Here is a 13,493-nt window from a genome sequence, read left to right on the forward strand (position 1 = left end):
TTGTTTATCTGGCGTTACTCTGATTTGGTTATTACATGCTATCCTTTTTATATAGTACTGGGTTTGGTTTGTGAAAATATTTTGTTGAATAGTATCATTGAACTTGATGCACAGTTTTTCCTTATTTTTGTCAAGGTTCTTTTATCAAATTTATTATGACAAATTGAGACATGTATCCTTATTTTCTGTCTTTTAAAAGTAAACCCAAAAGGTTGGTAGAACTGGTCATTAAAGCCAGCTGGGTGACTGGGATTGTGACTCAGTGATAGAGCACTTGCCTAGCGTGTGTGAGGCAGTGGGTTCTATTGTCAGCACCGCATATAAATAAAGGAATAAAAATAAACATCTATCAACATCTTAAAAAAAAAAAAGCCAACTAAGTTTGGTATTTTCTTTTTTAAAAATTTAAAAACATTCTTTATTTAGTGGCTTTAAAGGTCACTGTTAAGTCGGTTATTTAGACTACGTATTTTTCTAAGAATTTAACTTTTTAGTTAAATTTTAAGATCACTAAAATATGTCTTTTCTGAGCTGTGAGCAGAGGTGCATGCTTGTAATCCCAGTGACTCGGGAGACTGAAGCAGGAGGATTTCAAGTTCAAGGCCAACCTTAGCTACTTAGCAAGGCTGTCAGCAATTTAATGAGACCTTGTTTCAAAATAAAAACGTAAAAAGGGCTGGGGATGTGGTTCAGTGGTAAAGTGCCTCCGGATTAAATCCCTGGTGCCAAAAACAACCAAAAAAAAAAAAAAAAGTAGGATATATATTGGGAAGAGGTGAAAGGCTATAGAAATAATGGTTGAGAATTTTCCAGACTTGACTAAAGACATAAAACCTGAGATTGAAGACTATAAGGCCTACTTAATCACGTTTAAATCATTTGTAAACATAGTTAAAATATCAGAGTTGTATAGGTTAATGGAGAATAGATTGGTTTTCATTGTATAGTTTCTTTGATTTGCTTTGACCATAGTACTTCCAGTGGGGTCTGCGGTTGTAAATATAGAGACATGTTTCCTTTGAAGAAAGAAACATAATTTCTCTAGTGATGGGTACTAGATTACTTGCTTACTTCTTAACCTAAAACTTTGAGTGGTGCCCAAAGAACCTGACAAACAGGGAAAGGGGAGGAAGGACCTCCTTGGACATCCTAGTTAGGTGTTACTCTTGTGCTGAATCATCTGTTGTAAGGGATTTCATTGTAGACCTGGGCCTTTTTAAATTCGAACATTTTCTGAAAACCATGTTTATACAGCTTACCTGTGTGATACTGAATTGATTTGTTATAGAGTAAGATTGTTGATAACTCTGTACAGAAGTTATATAACAATTGTTTTTATTTATTTTTGAAGAGAAACATTAGTATCAGTTAATATTATATTTTATTAATGTAAATTGTTTGGAAGATAACACTAAGTCTGAGGTTTTCTATCATTTTAGGCAGCATACTTCTGCTTTTGTCCCTTCATCAGGACGAATTTATTCTTTCGGTCTTGGTGGTAATGGCCAACTGGGAACTGGTTCAACAAGCAACAGGAAAAGTCCTTTCACTGTTAAAGGAAATTGGTTTCCATATAATGGGCAATGTTCACTAGATAGTGGTAAGTAATATATTACAGCCTTTGTTATACATACTTAAGTTTTCAATAAAACGTTGCTCTTAAGTCATTAAGTTTTCTGTTTGCAAGAATTCTAAGATATATTAAGTTAAAATAGCAAGTTTAAGAACAATGCATATGGTTGCTTAATTTGTTTTTATTATGGTTAAGGAAATTCTGGATAAAATAAAAGTGGTTTAGAGGGTGGGTTGTGTGAGAACTAGGTGATAACTAAATACCAATAAGAAGGAGTTTTTGTTTTTAAAATGGGGTAAAATAAAAATAACAAAACTTACTAACTTAACCATTTTTAAGTTCAACAGTGTAAAATTACTAAATACATTCACATTGTTGTATAACTTCTCCAGAACGCTTTTCATCTTGTACGACTAAAGCTCTATATCCATTAAACAACAGCTGTTACCTGACCCCCCCACACCCCTGCCCACCCAAAAAACAACCATTGTGCTTTCTTTCTCTGAATTAGATTGGACTCCAAGTACATCATATGAAATCATACAGTATTGTCTTTTCTAACTGACTTACTTCACTTAGCATAATGTTATCAAGGTTTATCCATGTTCTAGCATGTGTCAGAATTTACTTGTTTTTTAGACATCATGTTCCCTTTTATGTATATATCACATTTTTTACTTATGGGCTTACTTCCACCATTTGGGCTATTGTGAATAATACTTCTGTGAGCATGGGTATACAAACATCTGAGGTTCTGCTTTTAATTATTTTGGTATATCATAATATGTATATCATATTCTAATTTTTTAAAGTTTAAAGTATGTAAGTCTACTCCTATTCAGGATACTAAATTTTTAATTTGCCTTTTATATTCTTTTTGCTTTAGCCAAATGTGTGTTTATTTTTATTTTCTATTCTTGAGCAGATGTGTGTGTTTTTTTTTTTTTTCCATTGGCATTTTACTATGAAATATTTGAGCTGGTTTTGCATTCATTGGTTGCATGCTATAATGAAAATATACTTCCTTTTTATATTTTCTTTACCATCATAAATTGTTCTCAGAATTATTGTTCTCATGTCTTTTATCTATTGATAGAAGTCTAGGTGTTTTATAAAGCAGTGTAAAATGTGTGTTTGTGTTGCAGATTTTATGTATTCATGGTGTTGAGCATACTATGAAGGTTGACATTTGAAAAGGTCCATAATTGTCTATGGCTATCCCACCCTGGACACGTCTGATCTCTTTTGAAAAGGTCCTTAACGTTTCTGGGGAGGTGGGGGAATTGTGCTGGAGATTGAACCCAGGACCTCACACATGCTTTGCAAGTGTTCTAGCAACTGAACCATATCCCCAACCCTATAACTTTTTTTATGAATAATTTTGAAGTTTCTTTTTTAATTTAAAAGATTTAAAGGCTGTTTGTTGTGCTCTTATTTAGGAAAGATCATCATAGGGTCCTACCAAATTTTCTTGTTTAGATTTGATTTTGTGTCTTTGTATTTATAATATGGCTTCATTTTCTTTCAGTTACTTTTAGTTTCACAACATGCTTTTTAATTTTTTAATAGTATTGTTTTTCTTGTATCCGTAGCAAGTATATTGGTGTTTTATCATGAATCCATTTCTTCTACAGACGGCATTGTTAATAAAATAGTAAAACGATTTTATAACTCTAAGTATTATAAATACTATAAGGAATCACGTTTTTGTTTATGAAGTTTACTCACTTAGGGATTTATTTTGTCACCTTTGAAACTGCAGACCTTAGATTATTTGCGTTAAAATGAAAAAGGAGATGGCATTTTGTAATCAATAATTTTATCTATAATTTAGTTTCATCAAAAAATTGTTGATACACAGTAGCCAAAGATGGAAGCAATTCAAGTGTTCATCAACAGATTAATGGGTAAAAAAGATATTATATACACATGATGGAATGTTATTAAACCATAAAAAGGAATGAAATTTGCATATGGACTAAAACATGGATGAACCCTGAGAACATTATGCTAAGTGAAAGAAGACATACAGGAAAGGACAATATTGTATGATTCCACTTATATGAAGTAGTAGTTATAGCATTTAAATTCATGGTTACTGGTTGCTGGAGGGAGGAGGGAATGAAGAATTGTTAGTGTAATAGATTTTCTATTTACAGAATGAGAAAGTCTGGAATTGATTAGTGATGATTGCATTGTCGTGAATGTACTTAATGCTAACTGAATTGTGCACTTTATGTTGTGTATATTTTGCCATAATAAAAATTAGTGATAATTATTTGATACTTTTCTACAGCTGTATAGGAAAAATACTGTTTAAATGTGAATTTAATTTACTCTTTATAGCCCCTGTAGAGATCCATGAATTACATGGTTAGCAAAAACTCCCTGGTGTGACCAAGTTCGTGGGCAAAACAGACACACTTGACAGGATAGTCCAGTGGTTTAGAGATATCTCCTTGGAGGTGGACAAGGAACATACCTTTCTTTGGAATGTGAGAGTTTAAACAACTTTGTTGTTTTGCAAGGACTTCTATAACAAACTACTACAATCTGGATGGCTTAAACAGCATAAATTAATTTTAGCACAGTTCTAGAGGCCAGAAATCAGAAATGAGAGTTGCTTCCTTCTGAAGTCTGTGAGGCAAAATGTGTCATATATATTTCTTGTAGCTTCTGGTGGTTTGACAAAAGTCTTTGGTGTTTCTTGATACAGAGATCTCTCCTTTCTTCTTAACATGGCATTCTCTCTGTGTGCATGTCTGCTTGCAGACTCCCCCCTTTTATAAGGACCCTAGTTATTGGGTTAGGGTTCACGGGCCCACCCTACTCCATTATGACCTCACCTTAACTAATTACATCTCTAGTGTCTTTATTTCCCACTTACTGAGGTACTGGTGATTAGGTTTTCAACATAGCAATTTTGAGAAGACACAGTTCAACCCACAATAGCATGATAGGCATTGCCTTCACAAGTAATAGCCAATTTTTGTTTCTTAAAATGATTTGTCATTCTTGATTCAGTAGCCATCATTCTTAATTTCTGATAAGTCTCTGGTTGTTAATTTTGCTCTAGTAAGGGGAGAGATTCTTGTTGAACCTCACTCATAACTTCTTTGCTTTTGGAAAAAAAGGAACCTTAGTAAGACTACTCATTGACTTCTGGAGATCAATGGGAATGAGGTTTTAGTGCTTCATGTTAGTTTTCTAAAGAGGAATTTACAAAATTATTGTGTACTGGGTAACTTTACAAAGGAGGAAGTACTTTTGTATATATTCAGAAAACAATGTCATTAAAACAATATTTTAAATAATCATAATAAATTTTTATTCATCATTTTATCCATTCCTATAATGAATTATTGCTCTGGGTATATCTTGGGTGGGTTAGCAGTTTCATGAACTTTGTTCTGCTTCTCACTGACAAAAAAAGAGTCCCACTATAGTCCACTGGTATGTTATGAAATCTAAGAGATATCTCCTCAGAAGCCTGTACCCAAATGCCATTTTTTTTTTAAATATATAAGTTGTTTTAGTTACCTAATACAGTTCTTTTCACAGGGCTCTGGGTTAGATCCTTCTTTGAAAAAATAAATTGTGATCTGTAGCTTATATAGGAACCTTCAGGCAAGCATCAGAGTAAACAAAAACTGTATTAATAAATTACAGAGGATTAAAATTACTGTGGCCTACCTAGCCATGGTGGTACACACCTGTAGGTATAGTTACTTGAGAGGATGAGACACAGGGATCATTTGAGCTCCTGTGCTCAAGGCCATCCTGGGCAAAATAGTGAGACCATAGTTTATTATTGACAATTTTGAATTAGTATAATCTGATAAGGGTTCATAATAAGAATAATACAATGGACAGGAAAATTTGGTTGTTTCTGTGGCTTGCAAAACATTTTGGACATTTTTTCTCCTGAATAAATACACTTCTATTTTTGGAAGTGTATTTGCTAGAACAAAATACCATTGACTCAATGACTTAAAGACATTTGTTTTCTCACATTTCTGGAGGCTAGAACAACTAAGATTAAGGTACCAGAAGGTTTGCTTTCTTCTGACTTCTTTGATTTCAGGTACTTTGATTTCAGGTACTCATCTTCTCACTATGTTCTCTTAAGGAGTGCAAGTTTCCCACCCTTCTCCTGCCTTCTTTCCTCCCTCTCTGTATATCCCTGGTATCTTCTCTTAGAAAAGTACCAGTTGTATTAGGCTAGGGGACCATAATGACCTCATTTTAACTTGTCATCTCCTTAAAGATCTTAATGTCAGATATGGTCACATTTTGAGGTATTATGGGTTAGGGCTTCAGATATGAACTTTTGGTGGGGACATAATTCAGCCCATCACAGGAAGGCAAAAATCAGCGTGAGAGGAAATTTGCACATTTCATTAAGATACATGCAATCATGGTTCATTTGCTTTACAGGGACGGAGAGATAAGGAAGAATCTGGGAGATGAGATTGATCAAATGATGTAATGTCATGTATGAATATGGTATAACGAATCCCACTACTATGTGTAATTATAATGCACCCATTAAAAATAAAATAAAAATAGATTTAGGAATCAAATTCCAGTTAAAACTTTCAAGGTAGATTGTCAGATCTCTGAAGTGTGGGTGAAATGACTTTTTACTTTTACAAAAATTCTTATTTTTCTTTTGTTTCCTGTCTTATTTCATATTTCCTTTCTTTCTTGAAATGACAGGAATTAAATGAGTTTGACACACACATACAAAGAGTTAATAACTGATGTATGAATTATAAAGGACAAAATAATCATGGGTACTTACAAAATAGTACTCGGTTACCTTTTTTTACTAAAGTGAAAAATGGTTCAAAAAAACAGAGATAGTAATATGATTGCAAATAACTTTAGTACTCTCATAATTGAGAAATCTTTTTTCTTTTCCTCCTTAAATAATGAAAGTCTATAAAGACAACATAAAGCACAGAAAATTATTCTCGTAAGAATATGTGCTACCTAGAAGATTACACAAAGTGTACAGCAACATTTTGTTATAGGCATGTATTAGTAAACCAAAAATCAGACTTTTTAAAAATTAAGTGAACTTTACTAAGATTTAAACCTTTTTTTGAATCTTCTTTCAGAGTCACGTACAAACTAAGGCAAATAAAATCCACTTACAAAATTTGTCTTTATTTTTACTTTTATATTCTAGAAAAAAGTGACACTTTGCTTAGGAATAATGGTTCTGTATCAGTGTTTGTGAGGTCAAAATAGTTTCTGTATTTAGAATGTTTTCTATGTTAACACATAGAACATTCATTGTTGGTAATCTTCAAATAAATCAGTATTAAAAAAATTTTAAGGGCCTGGGATTGTGGCCCAGTGGTAGACTGCTCGCGGAGCAGCGTGAGGAACTGGGTTCAATCCTTAGCACCACATAAAAATAAATAAAGGTATTAAAAGAAGATTTAAAAATTAAGTTCTAATATGGTTAAGTATTAATGGTTTCAACTCACATAAGTAAAACCTTTTGGGGTGCTAAATAAGTCCCAAGAAAATAGATTGTTTCAGAGACCATCAGAAATGCCCCCTTCCTTCTCTTTTTAAAAAATTTCTTCAGTACTGGAGGTTGAACCTGGGGTACTCTACCATTGAAGTATATCCCAACCCTTTTTAATTTTTTGAGACAAGTTACCTATCAGTTGCCTAGGCTGACCTTGAACTTGTGCACCTCTTGTGTCACTGGAATTATAAGTATGTATCACTGTACCTGACCAAAACTGCTTTTTTTTGTGGGGCACATGTTAAGATTACTGGATTTGATTCCTAGCTCACAAAGAAAAAAAACAACAACAAACAAAACCTGTTTTTTTTTTTTGTTTGTTTTGTTTTTCTTATTTCAAAAGTTCAGTTTTCTCTGATAGTGAATTTTATTAATAGTAAGGAGAGAATGAATTAGCCTTCCTGGATGTGGCATCATATACTGTAAAACTGTATTATGTACACATTCAGTAAATCCTCATATATACATTGTATGTAGGATTTATTTCAAGTTCAAACTCCAGTTCAGTGGGTGCTTGGAATGTCAAGAGGGACTTACGCAGTAGTTTGGGGATAGAGGTAAAGTGCCATAATTGTTTAGATTGTATGTTGTAGATGAGGCATCACTAAGTTTAGAAAATGAGGAAGAATTACTCAGCACATGAAAATAGCAGTGACATAAAAGTCAGTTTAGGTGCTAATCTAACAGTTTACATTGAAATAAATAGATTCAAGCGTAAAAGTTCTTTTGTTGTTGTTTTGTGGTACTGGGGCTACTATTAGCCATCAGTACCATTGTACCATTAGTAGCTACCATTGAACTACATCCCCACCCTTTATTTTTTATTTTGAGATATAGGAACTCACTAAGTTGCTGAGGTTGGCCTCAAAATTGGGGTCATCCTGCCTCAGCAACCCAAGTCACTGAGTGTATTAATTAGTTTGCATTGCTGTGACCTGACAAGAACAAAATGACCCAACAATAACAACTTGGCGGAGGGAATGTTTATTTGGAGCTCACCATTTCAGAGGTCTCAGTCCATAGACAGCCAAATTACTGTGTGCCAAAGGAGAACAGGACATGGTGGCTGAAGGGCAGGGTGGAGGAAAACGTCTCATAGTGGCCAGGAAGTGGGTTAGGGGAGGATAGGAGGGGAAGAGAGAAAGAGGGGAAGGGCCAGGCCACAGGAAAGATGGACGTTTCCAGGGCATGCCCCCAGTAACCTACCTGCCTACAATTATCACCCAGTTAGTCCCATTCAAACTAGGATGGACTGATTAGATTACAGCTCTCAAAATTCAGTCATTTCAGCTTCAAACATTCCTACATTAGTAAAGGAGCTTTTTGGGGACACCTTATATCCAAACCATACTGCAGGGATTACAGGTAGGCATCATTGTGCCCAGCAAGAATAAAAAGTTATTGAGAGAAGGAAATAATTCTGTTTTGAGGATGGAGAAATTTTTTCTCAGCATAAATACATGAAAGTTCCAAAGAATTAGATAATTTAAGAACTTGATTAAGTGGAAAAATAAAAGCTCTGAATCAAAACTAAGTAAATAATTATTTGGAAAGAATGTAATAGTTACAACCTAAGGTTAATATTGTGACTATCCAAAATTTTTTCGTGTTGATGAGGAAAACATTAAGATACCTAATAGATAAAGGAAATTAATGTTAATAAAAAACATACAGAAATTATTGCTCTCTTTAGGAGCAAAAAAGTGCAAATTAAAAAAACAAAAGGATAGTTAATAAATGCACATGTTTGTATACTAACATTTCCTTTCCTATTACAGGGTTACTGTATAGTAGATTGGGGAAACATTGTCTAGCTGCAATAGGAAGAAATAATGGAACCCATATTACCATTTTTAAACCCATAATGAATTAATGATCTAAGCATTGAGCACGAGTGCTTCCAGGAGTCACATAAAAGGAACTCAACCAGACATTGTGTTTCCTGATGGAGGAATACTCCCAAATCCCCAGTGTAGTAGTTTTACTGAAGTAAGGTGTGATTGAAGCCTGTCTAGATCTAACTACCGATGAATAGGAAATATAGAAGACTAGGCAAAATATTGGGAGAAACCATAAACATAGTCAGCCAATCCAGTCTGCAGGAAGGCTTACATAATAAATGACTAGATTTCTCAAACTTTTTGGAGTAGCAATTGAAAGGAAATTAAGGAGTTTAACTTCTAATGCCTAACTCAGTTTCTGAAAATCTGTTCATGTACTCTAGATTAGTTATTCATCTTCTAGGGAATTTATAGGGGGCAGAATCACTTAGGAACAAATAAGCAACCTACTAACAGATCTTTTGGGGGAAATGAACAATTTTATGTAGACTTGTGAGAATGATGTGATTTTTAGTTAAATGATCAGCTTAATCTGTTTTTAGAATGTCTTTTGGTGATAGGGTGTTCTTGTGACTTATGAAGTATTTGATTTATATTAATGTTGTGAACTCTGAAGCTTTTATTTTTGTATGCTAAGCTACTTGATATTTATTTTATATTGTTTATTCATATTGCCAAATGTTTACTTGCTTCTTTTACAAATCAAACACTTTAGTAGGGAATAATCAAAAAAATTAAAATGTGGTCCTTTTCCTTAAAGAGAATTTGTAATTCTCTGTAACAGCTATGGTCACTAATAATATAAGGTGAAGAAACAGAAAACTAAGAGATGGGGATCATGGATTCTATTTGGAAATAACTAGCTTTAATTTATAATAGGGTACTGTATGTGTCATCTTTTAAGCAGATATATTGAAAGAGGAACTAATTTTGCATTATAAAGTATTCACTCAAATTTTAATTTTTACTGTATTTTTAAAGAATGAATAGTCTTTGTTTTATTTTAAACTATCTTGCAGCTTTCATTCTGGTTTTATATTATCTTTAAACAAATGTAATGAGGCAGACTTATTCTTGCATGTATGCCAGAAGAATGAATTGTCAACTTATTAAAATGCTGCTTATGCTTATGGAATCATTCAACACTGTTCCTTTGGTCTCTCCTATCCTCAGAGCACTCAGAATATTCCAAGAGTGGGAGGTCTAATTAAATTAAATGATTAAGACAAATCTAATAGCAATGTGATGCTCTGAAAAAATATGTCTTGGATTCTAATTTTTTGCATTTTATTTTTATTACAGATTCTGAAGAATATTTCTGTGTAAAAAGAATTTTCTCAGGTGGAGATCAAAGCTTTTCACATTACTCTAGTCCCCAGGTAATAATAGAGTCATATAAATTATTTAGCTCAATAATTTGTTTTAAATTTTTTATTTCTTCTTTTTAATTATACATGACAGTAGAATGTATTTTGACATATTATACATACATGGAGTATAACCTCCCATTCTTGTGGTTGTACATGATGTGGAGTTAACTCTGGTTGTGTAATGTTTTGAACATGTAACAAAGGAACAGGAAGGTTATGTCCAATATATTCTGCTGTCTTTCCTACTTCCATCCCTTCTCTCTCCCTTCCCTTCATTTCCTTTTGTCTAATCCAATGAACTTCTATCCTTCCCTCCCCCACTTGTTGTGTGTTAGCAGTCGCATATCAGAGAGAATATTTGGGCTTTGGTTTTGGGGGTTTGACTTATTTGACTTGGCATGAGTCTGCATTTCCATCCATTTACCAGCAAATGCCATAATTTTATTATTTTTTTATTACTGTAGTACAATAATTTTGTAGCTTTAAAACTCATTATGTTCTTTACATGTTACAGAGTAGTTGCTTTAATTTTTATCCCTCAAGTCTACAAAATAAAGTTTATTTTTCTGAAATATGCTAAGTTTTTGTTTCATGTGTTTACTGGAGATTAACTTCTGTTAAAAAAAATACATAGTAGGAGGTTCTTAGTTTTCAGTTACAGATAATGTCTCTTCCCTTGACTAATCTCCTTAATGTTATAATTTAGACTTGTGGGCCACCTGATGACTTCAGATGTCCAGATCCTTCAAAGCAGATCTGGACAGTGAATGAAGCTCTAATTCAAAAATGGCTAAGCTATCCCTCTGGAAGGTTTCCTGTGGAGATAGCCAAGTAAGGCAAACATTTACCTACCTGACACAAAGACAAACTCAACATCTCAACCCTGTGGTAGAGTAACCATTACTGGGAATTTTCATTTCAGTATTAATTTCACTCACTGTATGGTTTATATATATAAAAATTCAAATATCCTAAATTTTCATAATGAGTATTTTTAAAGATCTCATTTAAATTTGTGTAAGTTTCAGTTCTAATGTATAAAGATATGCTAAATGATAAACTATGGAATTACCTATTTTAGAACTTAGTTTAAAATATGTCCCCTATGACAGCGTAATAACTCTTAATTTTTATATTCCCTGAAAGACTTGAATATTCCTTTTTTCTTGAATTTTGTGTTTATACAAGTAGAGCACATGCACTTATGTACAGTGGGTAATAACTTGATAACAAATAACTGTTACTAGTGTGTGTGTTTACTGTATTGTACCTTTTATTATTTTAGAGTGTATTCAAAAAATTGTAGTATAACAATATGTTTTGTTACTTTGTCAGCGGTTTCATACATCTCATCTTCGCTGAATATCTGTAGACTGCATCACTTTTTCTTGTACTTTATTTAACCTTGTGTGGTTTTGTCAGTCATAGCCTTAGGAGCAATAGGCTATGGATATATACTCTATAGCCTAGCCGTGGTCGTAGGCTATGATGAAATTGTTGAATGACCCATTTCTCAGAACATGTCCTTTTGTTAAATGATTTATGACTATTTGAAAATCCCAGTGTAGGCCTTGAAAATAGCACCCAAGGTTACCAAATATCCAGGGTTATCCAGAGTCCAAGATTATCACTACCTTGTAGAATTTTACAAATTAAATGTTCATGCTTACAAAAAAAATTTAAGAACATTGGCCAGGCATAGTGGCATATACCTGCAATTCCAGCTACTCTGGATGATAAGTCTGGAGGATTGTAAACTTAAGGCCAGCTGGGTAATTCTGGTAGATCCTGTCTCAAAATAAAAGGGGCAGAGAGTGTACCTCTGGGGAGCACATGCTTACTTAGCACATGTGAGGCTCTGGGTTCAATCCCCAGTTTTGAAAAAGTAAATAAGTAAAAATTATGCAAGAATATCATATTTGTTTGATAAATCAGAAGATGAAAAATGTATTTGAGAAAATTAGGGCATACAGTTATACCTTTTCAAACATTACATAATCTTCAGTAGGTTACATAATTCTGATTCATTTTAATTGGGTGGTGTTTAGAGAAGTGCTCTGTACCATTAAATATTAGATTGACTATTTTCATTTCTGTTAAAAAATGGCAAACGAAAATCACTTTTTGAAAAAAAATTTCTTTTTAGTGAAATAGATGGAACATTTTCTTCATCTGGTTGCCTGAATGGAAGTTTTTTAGCTGTTAGGTAAGTGGCAATTCCTTGGTTTGCTGAAACTTTCTTAATTTACTGTATTAAATATATTTTAAAGTGAAATAATGTTAAAAAGGTTTTTTATTTTTTTAATTGTAATTTTTTTTCTTTTTCAGCAATGATGATCACTATAGAACAGGTACCAGATTTCCAGGGGTTGATATGAATGCTGCTAGACTTTTATTCCACAAACTTATACAACCTGATCATCCTCAGATATCTCAACAGGTTTGTTTTTAAAGTATTTTATACTTATTATATGTAGCTGAGTTTTTTGATTCCATGTTATTTTGTGTGTTTGTAACCTAATTAACTTCCCTGTTTCATAGACTCATTATGATGTCCTTTATGTAATCCTATTACATGCACTAATAGAAGAATTAAAATAAGACTTTATTTTTTAGCATTTGTAATTTAGCTGTCACAAATCTGTGTATCTTTACAGGTGTTTTTAACAGATTTTGAATTAATATCACTGTGTTTGTTAAGTCTGTTTATGATTGTAGTGGTAGAATATTTATTTGACTTTCACACAAGATTTTTAAAGTTCTCTTAGCAATGCTTAGGCATTCATATTCATTGTGCTCCATAGTACATTTATTGTATGATGTCTTTTTTTTTCTTCACCATTTCATGTTTGCTATAACATCATATTCTTTTTTTTTTTTTTTTTTTTTAAGTGAATTCATTTTAAATGAAGTAGGTTTTACTTTTTGTCAATATATAGGTGGCAGCTAGTTTGGAAAAGAATCTTATACCTAAACTGACTAGCTCATTACCTGATGTTGAAGCATTGAGGTTTTATCTTACTCTACCAGAATGTCCCCTGATGAGTGATTCCAACAATTTCACAACAATAGCAATTCCCTTTGGTACAGCTCTTGTGAACCTAGAAAAGGCACCACTGAAAGTACTCGGTAAGAATTTCAGTATTTCTTTTGAAACCTTTTCT

The 13,493-nt window shown here is 33.0% G+C and overlaps 1 protein-coding gene across 1 annotated transcript in view; it reads left to right on the forward strand.

Annotated features, from left to right (window-relative positions):
• Window positions 1–13,493, forward strand: part of HERC4 (HECT and RLD domain containing E3 ubiquitin protein ligase 4) — a 115,891-nt gene that overhangs the window by 54,405 nt on the left and 47,993 nt on the right. The window contains 6 exon segments of the mRNA XM_079135765.1: window positions 1,440–1,600; window positions 10,262–10,338; window positions 11,036–11,160; window positions 12,476–12,535; window positions 12,658–12,769; window positions 13,269–13,458. Of these exon segments, the coding sequence (XP_078991891.1) occupies window positions 1,440–1,600; window positions 10,262–10,338; window positions 11,036–11,160; window positions 12,476–12,535; window positions 12,658–12,769; window positions 13,269–13,458 (725 nt within the window).

This window comes from Sciurus vulgaris (genome assembly GCF_902686455.1).
Source record: "Sciurus vulgaris genome assembly, chromosome: 4".
NCBI lineage: Eukaryota > Metazoa > Chordata > Mammalia > Rodentia > Sciuridae > Sciurus > Sciurus vulgaris.